The sequence below is a fragment of the Nycticebus coucang genome, chromosome 18 (assembly GCF_027406575.1).
Source record: "Nycticebus coucang isolate mNycCou1 chromosome 18, mNycCou1.pri, whole genome shotgun sequence".
Classification (NCBI taxonomy): Eukaryota; Metazoa; Chordata; class Mammalia; order Primates; family Lorisidae; genus Nycticebus; species Nycticebus coucang.
Window position 1 is genome coordinate 54,863,561 of NC_069797.1, and position 9,690 is coordinate 54,873,250.

General features: G+C 38.9%; 1 protein-coding gene and 1 non-coding gene across 2 annotated transcripts in view; one reads left to right on the plus strand and one right to left on the minus strand.

Moving 5' to 3' along the window:
* FBXO47 (F-box protein 47) overlaps window positions 1–9,072 on the minus strand; it is a 35,411-nt gene extending 26,339 nt beyond the window's left edge. The window contains exons 1-3 of the mRNA XM_053569438.1: window positions 8,943–9,072; window positions 4,976–5,182; window positions 4,410–4,580 (exon numbers count right to left, since the gene is read on the minus strand). Coding sequence (XP_053425413.1) covers window positions 4,410–4,580; window positions 4,976–5,156 — 352 coding nt within the window. The 5' untranslated portion in view covers window positions 5,157–5,182; window positions 8,943–9,072. The remainder of the gene's footprint in view (window positions 1–4,409; window positions 4,581–4,975; window positions 5,183–8,942) is intronic.
* Window positions 7,725–7,908, plus strand: LOC128571293 (U2 spliceosomal RNA). The gene has a single exon (XR_008375730.1). It is a non-coding gene; the product is annotated as a U2 spliceosomal RNA (small nuclear RNA).
* Window positions 9,073–9,690: the final 618 nt, after the last annotated feature.

Consider the following 9,690-nt stretch of genomic DNA (forward strand, 5'->3'; position numbering starts at 1 on the left):
TCGTGGGTAGGGCACCGGCCACATAGATCCAGGCTGGGGGGTTTGAACCCATTCCAGGCCTGCTAGACAACAATGACAACTGCAACAAAAAAATACATAGCTGAGCATTGTGGTGGGCGTTGGTAGTCCCAGCTACTTGGGAGGCTGAGGCAAGAGAATCACTTGAGCCTAGGAGTTTGTGGGTGCTGTGAGCTGTGACGCCACAGTACTCTACCAAGGGCGACATAGTGAGACTCTGTCTCAAAAAAAAGAAAAAAAAAAAAAGAAAAACTTCAGAGGTTAGATCCGGCGCCGCCCCAAATATATCCTTTTATGGAGCTTGCATGTTAAGAATGTAGAGGATTTTGTGTTCAAATACTTAACAAAGAAAAAATCCCGTCAATTTCTCAGTGAGATATGTAACTTGAGCTACAGTGACAGGAAGTGTTTTGATTTGTTTCCTTTAACCTTAAGTATTCTGTTTTCCTAAAATGGCAATACATTATTAACATTCCTATAAGGGCAAATGTCCTCAATCTAAAAATAAGATATTATATGTGCTAGGAAAATATACACCTGAATGTCATGAATCTTCAGCCTTCATCTTTTCTGTATTTACTTTTTTAATAACTAAAGAATCTATGGGAATCTAATTTATTTTTAGATGGTGCTATGTTTGGTTAACACATGAACAGAATTGAGTTCTAAACATAACCCCACCTTATTTTTGTATTAAAAAATTTTTTTTCAGTGTTCGTTTTTAGGCTAAATTCTCCTTTCATGCTTTGGCATCCAGTCCCATGGCATATCATAGCTGAGGAATCGCAAGCATGTATCATAAGTTGGTTGTCTTTTCTTATATAAAACTCCTATTTTGAAGGATTGCAATTTATGATAAAACCCAATACTGGCTGACGTTTTTTTTTTAAACACAGGTGCTGTACTATACTCTTTAGAGACCAGCTTCTTTAAATTTTTCCCCACTAAAATAGAGTCAGATATAATGTTCTTCACACACTGGCCATCTGCTCTGTTTTATATGAAGAAGCAAATTAAAATTTATAATCTTCAGAGCACAGGAAAATGTTATTTTAGTATCTTAAAACAAGAACAGATCAGATAGGAATGGGAACATGAGAAAATGGTAAGTATATCAAACATAAAAGAATCAATCATGGGTGGCACCTGTTGCTCAGTGGGTAGGGCACCGGCCCCATATACGGAGGGTGGCGGGGTTGAACCTGGCCCCAGCCAGCTAAAACAGCAGTGGCAACTGCAACAAAAATAGCCGGGCGTTGTGGCAGGTGCCTGTAGTCCCAGCTACTCGGGAGGCTGAGGCAAGAGAATCGCCTAAGACCAAGATCTGGAGGTTGCTGTGAGCTGTGATGCCACAGCACTCTACTGAGGGAAAGAAAGTGAGACTCTTGTCTCTAAAAAAAAAAAAAATCAGTCATAAGCCAGGTGTCTACATTAAAATTAAATGGAGGACTGAAATCATAACATAAATAAAAACATTTTTAAGAGTTAGCTATAAAGATCAATATATACTTATATTTTTAGGCTGAATTTTCCTCATCATTGTCTTAATACTTTGTTTAAGCAACTGAGATTTGGTCACGGAGGAAAAAATTCAGGTACCACTTCCCCTGCAACCATTGATGTTTGAAAAAAGATATTTACTGCTATCACTCTGGGAGGCCTAGGCAGGTGGATTGCTTGAGTTTAGGAGTTCGAGACCAGCCTGAGCAAGAGTGAGACCCCATCTCTAAAAATAGCTGGGCATTGTGGCCAGTGCCTATAGTGCCATAGTCAAAGGTATTCTACTTAGGAGCTTGAGGCAAGAGAATCACTTGAACCCAAGAGTTTAAGGTTGCTGTGAGCTGTAAGGCAAGAGCACTCTACTGAGGGCAACAAAGTAAGACTCTGTCTCAAAAAAAAAAAAAAAGACATTTACAATGAGAAGTAGCAAAAAGCAACTGCCATACTTGGTCACAGGATTTACTAAGCCTAATCATAAATATTGAAACTAACAATACTGTAATCAGATTACATGCCTTTCATTTGGTCTTATTAAAGACATAGGTAACTGTCAAAATACTTTAATATATTTACATAAATACATTAATATATTTACATATTACAAATATTAATATATTTACATAATCAGATTATATGCCTTTCATTTGGTCTTATTAAAGACATAGGTAACTGTCAAAATACTTTAATATATTTACATATTTACAGGGTACAGTGTGGGGGGGGGAGAGACTGTCAGAAGGGAAAGAGGCCAGTCCACGGATTGGAAAGGCTTTATTTAGCAGAAAAAGAGGAAACGCAAAATGGAGTCTAACCAGGACCCAGGTCAGCTTTCACACAGTTAGTCTCCATAGGCTTTTATTTTCCCTTATCAGTAGAGTTGGAATGTGGGAGGGGGTTCCCTAGAGGTAGTCATCCCTTTTGCAGAGGGACTAATTTTTGCACTAAGGGAGAATCTTGGAGTTACTCCCTTAAGGCCAGAGTAAAAATTACTGTCCGGTTGTTTCTCTGGAACAATGCTGTGCAGAATTCCAGGGAGTGGGGAAGGGGTTTGCTGTGATCAAACAGTTTGGTTTCTGGCCTGCTTTTTTTCTCACCAGCTGTTTCCCAAAATGACTGTACTCTTGTCAGGGTAGTAAGGATGTCTTTCCCACATCTATGTAGTCTTATTTTATTATCTTAAAGCTAGGCATCCCTAGATTACTAAAAGGCAGTATCTTTTTTTGTTTTCTTGAGACAGAGTTTCACTTTGTCACCCTTGGCAGAGTGCAGTGGTGGCACAGCTTACAACAACTTCAAACTCTTGGGCTTAAGGGATTTTCTTGCCTCAGCCTCCCAAGTAGCTGAGACTACATGTGCTCGCCACAACGCCTGGCTATTTTTAGATTTTTAGAGATCAGGGTCTCATTCTTGCTCAGGCTGGTCTGGAACCAGTAATCTCAGGGCAATCTTCCTGCCTTGGCCTCCCAGAGTGCTAGGATTATAGGTGTGAGCCACCACCTGGCCTAAAAGGTAATATTCACTTAATTAATTTAAATCACAACATCATCTTAATATTTTGGTTTTATTACCATGCTTTGGTTAACCGTAAAGTGGTGTCATAATTAAATTGGTGTCATTAGTCAAATCAATATTAGAATTTTGGCTTGCTGCCTATAGCTCAGTGGTTAGGGCGTCAGCCACATACACTGAGGCTGGCAGGTTCAAGCCTGGCCTAGGCCTGTTAAACAACAATGACAACTGCAACAACAACAACAAAAAAAAATAGCTGGGCATTGTGGCAGGTGCCTGTAGTCCCAGCTACTTGGGAGGCTGAGGCAAGAGAATTGCTTAAGCCCAAGAGTTTGAGTACTCTTAGAATGAAATTGATGAATGGGGTAAAAGATATAAATGATTATAAATCAAGGGAAGAAAGATTATACAGAATCTTCTTTGATAAGGTCAATTTAATGATAGCATAATTTATTAGTAAATGTGTAGCAGACTTAAAACAAACCCATAGTTTTGGATAAAAAATAGTCTTCCACAGTAACATGTTTAAATTTCTTTTCTATTTTTTTTTTTTTTTTGTAGAGACAGAGTGTCACTGTACCGCCCTCAGGTAGAGTGCCGTGGCGTCACACGGCTCACAGCAACCTCTAACTCTTGGGCTTACGCGATTCTCCTGCCTCAGCCTCCCGAGCAGCTGGGACTACAGGCGCCTGCCACAACGCCCGGCTATTTCTTTTCTATTTTTAAGAACTAGATTATGGTTGAAAAAGAAAAGAGATAGAGAAATGAAACTCATTAGTTCTATAGGAAGTGAAGCATAGAAAATACATTAATTTTCTAAACTGGTAAGCCACCTAGACAATAAGCATAAGTGACATTTTATCTTCATGAAATTACAAAGACTAAAACTTCACATTAAAGTGCATTTTCTTTTGGCGGTGCCTGCAGTTCAGTGGGTAGGGCCCCAGCCATGTACACCGAAGCTGGCAGGTTTCAACCTGGCCCAGGCCAGCTAAAACAACAATGACGATTGCAACAATAAAATAGCCAGGCATTGTGGTGGGTGCCTGTAATCCCAGCTACTTGGGAGGCTGAGGCAAGAGAATCGCTTAAGCCCAATAGTTTGAGGTTGCTGTGAGCTATGATGCCACATCACTCTACTGAGGGCAACATAGTGAGACTCTGTCTCAAAAAAAAAAAGTGCATTTTCTCATCTTTAATTAAAGATACTCTAAAAAATTGTTTTGGTCAAGTATAGAATAGAATTGAAGAATAGAAACATCATAGAAACAGGCACATTTTAGAAAATATTTCATTTCCCACTGGTCTTATAGAATTTATAATAAATTCCTCTTAATTAAGTATAGTTCTTTACATGTTGCAATTTTCATTACATAAATTACCTAGAGATCTGTAGTGTTCCAGTATAGTAAAGTCTTGTCTCCTGACAGGCAGCTCAAGGTTATGAAAATCTTGTAGCAAAAGTCTTTTGCTTCCTGATGAGGTTGAGATATAATTAATAATGTGCTGGCTGAATGTTTTGGACACCATGCTTAGCATACTGACATCCTTCACTATCAAAAGAAAAAAAAATAGGAATAAATGGTTTAAATGCAAAAAATGTCACTATTAGTATATTACATTAACATATAAGTTAATAATAATAATAAAGTGGAAAAAAGAGAAAAATCTTAATATTGTTTTAAATTCATTTCTCAATGAATTAGAAACATGTTAAGCTATAATGATCAAGTTACCAAGTCAATATCATTAAAGGTATGTTTTAAAGAGTCTGAGTATTGTGCTCTCTCATTGTATCCCTTACCTGACAATGATGAAACTTTAGAAAAAAACCTTAATGTTAATGTTATTAACATTTTAGTAGGGCCTATAGTGACAAACTAGTTCTTGGGAAAAATTAAAATATTCTAGTGCCTTATGTAGTCCATTCACAATTGTCAAACCTCACCTGACAAATATCTTAAAATTATTTGGAATATTTCCAATGGTAAAGCTTTAAAATTTCCAAGTGCTGTTAAGTGATGAGAGTCTGAGCCAAGGGTGTTGGAAAAATAGCAGGATCGACGATTACTACGTCTACATTTCTGGTTGGGAATCAAAGTGAAACTGGTATTTATTCTGGATGCCATCCTTGTTCTTATCTCATGAATTTATCCTGGTTAGAAAAACAATGTGTAAGAAGGGAAATTAAAGAAATATAGAGTTGGTTTTTATTTGCTTTGCTTATTTATTTATTTTTACTTATTTAAGATAGAGTCTCACTCTGTTGCCAGGGATGGAGTACAAGTGGCATGATCATAGCTCACTGCAACTTCAAACTCCCAGGCTCAAGTGATCTTCTGCCTCAGCTTCTCAAAACACTGGGATTACAGGCATGAACCACCAAGCCCAGCTTATTCATTTTTAATGAAGAGGTTGATACTATTATGGGCAAAGCACAATAGCTGTCTCTCCCTATTTACATAAGTTTTAATATGATGGCCAATTTACAGAGTTCCCACCAATAGAGTCTTATTTATTCATCTCAGTATCACTTGAAAAAAAAATTTTTGTGTGTGTGTTTTTTGGCCAGGGCTGGGTTGGAACCCATCACCTTCAGCATACCGGGTCGGCACCCTGCTCCTTTGAGCCACAGGTGCTGCCCCATTTGAAAGATTTTAAAATCCTTTATCTCCTGGCCAAATAGTCTAGATAAAGAGTTTTAATAGGAAATGAGACATGTATTGGGATGAGATGCATTCTAAGAAAGAAAAATGCAAATAGAAAAAAAAACAAAAGATTTAACACAAAAATAAAAATAATATGAAATATTGGATAATATCTGTCAATGAGTATTGAGTTGCTTTTATACTCTTTAGTTTCTAAAATCAAGGCATTAATGTAGATTTAAAAATTCATAGTAATGTTTTTCTATTTTTTTCTTTTTTTTTTTTTTGAGACAGAGTCTCACTATATTGCCCTCAGTAGAGTGTTGTAACATCACTGTTCACAGCTACCTCCAACTCTTGGGCTTAAGTGATTCTCTTGCCTCAACCTCCCAAGTAGCTGGGACTACAGGTGCCCACCACAATGTTTTTCTGTTTCTTAAAAACTGAGTATTGACATGTTCTTTTGTTTGAAACAATAAAAACAAAGAGATAAAAAAGAGACTAAGTTTAGAGTAATGTAAATTTACTAGCTCTAATAGATCAAGTAGGTTATATTATATTACCAATCATGTGCTGTATAGTGCACAACTAAGCAGTGAAATTAAAGTCTTATAAAATAGGGCGGCACCTATGGCTCAGTGAATAGGGTCCTGGCCCCATATACTCAGAGTGGCGGGTTTGAACCCGGCCCCGGCCAACCTGCAACAAAAAAATAGCTGGCGTTGTGGCAGGTGCCTATAGTCCCAGCTACTCAGGAGGCTGAGGCAAGAGAATCTTCTAAGCCCCAGAGCTGGAGGTTGCTGTGAGCTGTGATGCCACAGAGGCATCAAAAGACGAAGTGAGACTTTGTCTCAAAAAAAAGTTTTTATAAAATTAGTAAGACTAGAATAAATAGATGAATAGTAATACTTCATTCCTCAATTCCACTTATTGTTAATAATAGTGACTAATATGTCTTAACTTGATTTCAAAATGAAAGGAAACTTATTAAATATAACTTATTAAAATCACGGATTTACTTCTACTAAATAATAATTCTAAAAAATACATATCACACACAGTGATGTATATCACTTTATTGCTTCAGTTCAGGAAATATCTTTGTGTCCACATATATATGTACCCACACACATATATCAGAGGTGCCAAAAAAAAAATTATACACATTTTAAGAGATCTTGTTGGAAGTAAATTGGTCATTCCCCAAATATGTATGACTTGCAGGTAAAATGGATGTGCACTGCATACCCAGGTACACTTGACCAGTAACAGTACTTTTTTTTTTTTTTTTTGTAGAGACAGAGTTTCACTTTATTGCCCTCGGTAGAGTGCCGTGGCATCACACAGCTCACACAACCTCCAACTCTTGGGCTTAGGCGATTCTCCTGCCTCAGCCTCCCGAGTAGCTGGGACTACAGGTGCCCCGCCACAACGCCAGACTATTTTTTTGTTGCAGTTTGGCCGGGGCTGGGTTTGAACCCGCCACCCTTGCCATATGGGGGCCGGCGCCCTGCTCACTGAGCCACAGGCGCCGCCCCTTTTTTTTTGAGACAGAGCCCACTGTGTCAGCCTTGGTAGAGTGCTCTGGCGTCACAGCTCACAGCAACCTCCAACACTTGGGCTTAAGTGATTCTTTTGCCTCAGCCTCCCAAGTAGCTGGACTATTGGTGCCTGCCACAATGCCCAGCTATTTTTTGGTTGCAATTGTCATTGTTGTTTAGCAGGCCCAGGCTGGGCTCAAACCTGCCAGCCTCAGTGTATGTGGCTGATGTCCCACTCACTGAGCTATGGGCCCCAAGCCAGTAACAGTACTTTCAATTCAACTTTGAAAAGTAATACATAGATAACATCTCTTAAAATGTACATACATTTTTTGGTACCCTCTGTACAAGAATAGCTATAATTTCAATGTAAATTTCCTTGTTTCTGAAGTAACAACTAAGACATTTCATCAGTTACAAATCTATCTGCCAAAATAAAATTTCTCCTTTCCATACAAAATTGCTAATGTCACATTGTTACCTGTTCATATTAAAAGGTTACATGTCAATCGCTTCTCAGCCTTTTGGCTAAGATCAAGTGTAAAAGGTTACATGTCAACTTACATCAATTTAAAATTTGTTATACATTTGAAAACAGGACAAAGAAACTTAGTGTTTAGTGAAAAACATAACCTGAACCTCCTTTCAAACCATTACTGCATTGCTTTGCCTCAGCACTCAGTAAATTTTTAAATTAAATATTTTTAAAATAATCATTAAAATTACACAAATAACTTGTCCAAAAGCGTACAAAATACAGCTACACAAAACGGAGAAAATTAAATCCACTTATAAACACTTTGGTTTGTATCACTCCACAGAATTTTACACATTTACTATTTTTTTTACAAAAAAAGGAGATGACTAGTCATACTATTTTGTAATCTGCTTTTTCAATGAATTCTCTTTCCATGCCAATAAATATACTTCTACAAGGACACATATCTCAGTGACTGCGTGTAATTCTATAATTCTACCAAGAAGAAGAATCCTAGTTTATTTTATCCACTGCGTGTAATGCTATAATTCTACCAAGAAGAATTGTAGTTTATTTTATCCATGCAATTGTTTTTAACTTTCACAGTAGGCGTTTTAAAGCATTTTAACTACAATACAATATAAATCTGGCCTAGGATTTGTCCTGTTTCTCCGAGGACTTGTGTAAAGTGGGATTTGGGTGGGGTCTGTGAGCTTTTCAAAAACTCACTGACACACTGTGGGGGGACTTCAGTGTGTCCACTAAACCTTTAAGGGAATTAAAAATAACTTGGGCCCACATTATTTTAAAACTCAAGTCTTCCCTTACAATTCCTTACTTTCCTCTCAGACCAGACCGTTTTGCCGGGGACACAGGGACTTTCCTGAAAACCGTAAAGGGTGTAACCCCAAATGATTTCTAGTTGCCTCTAAAATAGGCATCACAGTGCCCCGCCCCCGTTCCGTCCCACTAATCCTGACGCGTGGGAAATTCGGTTTTGAGGGCCCTATTGGCGGAACTTTCTTCCTCCCTTTCAGAGGAAAAAGCAATACAAAATCCTTTGAAGAGACCCCTCGGCTTCTGTATTAGCCCGAAATATCTCAAAGAGGCAAACGAGGGAGACCTAAAAGACAAATTAGTCAATATGAGAATCAAACCACCTGGTGGTGCAATTTTTAACCCTTTCAGTCTATGAAAAGATGAAATTATCTCAAGAAAGTATTGGGGACGAAAACGCCCGCTTTTTACCACAGATTTTGATAGTTTTCCGGCCAAAGAGTCACAGGAAAATGGGATTTAGTCGTTTTACCCCACCATCCTCAAGTTTCTTAGTGTTTAAAAGTAAAGTATCTTCTCAAGGTCTTTCCGCCGGCTCCCGGGCAGCGTTCCCGCCGCCCAGGCGCTCCTGTGGCCTCAGGAATATTTTAGAATCCTCCCAGGAGTCCCAGCGGGGGGAAGCTCCGCCCCCCTCATGAATAGTAAGAAACCTCGGCTTCGTAGTGCCTGCCTCCCTCGTGAATATTTTATAAATCTTCCCAGGAGGCCCCTCGGGAAAGAGGCTCCTCCCCCTCATGAATAGCAAGTGCGCCGACTACTTTAGTGCCCACCTCCTCATGAATAATCAATGAGGACGAAGTCTGCTCTCTAAACAAAACCACAGACACCCTTCACCACAAGTTGAAGGCCGGAAGGGGCTGGAGCCGTTACAGTTGGAGGGAGGGGAGGGTTCAGTCCCAGAGCCGGAACCGGCTAGCCGCACGTCTGCTTCACTTTCTTTCCTTTCACTTTGTCTTGAGCCGGTTCCCCAACTGCCACACTGGTAGAGTAAGTTACAGAATCTTTCATCGAAACATCTGTTGGAAAAAAAGCTCTAAACATTCCTTTTTAAACCTATCTGTTTAGAATCAAAGGAAGATAAGTGCCTTGGGCTCTCTTAAGATGGAGTCCAAGACAGAACTTTCTAGTTATGCCCTCCCTTCTTGAAGACTAAATTCTC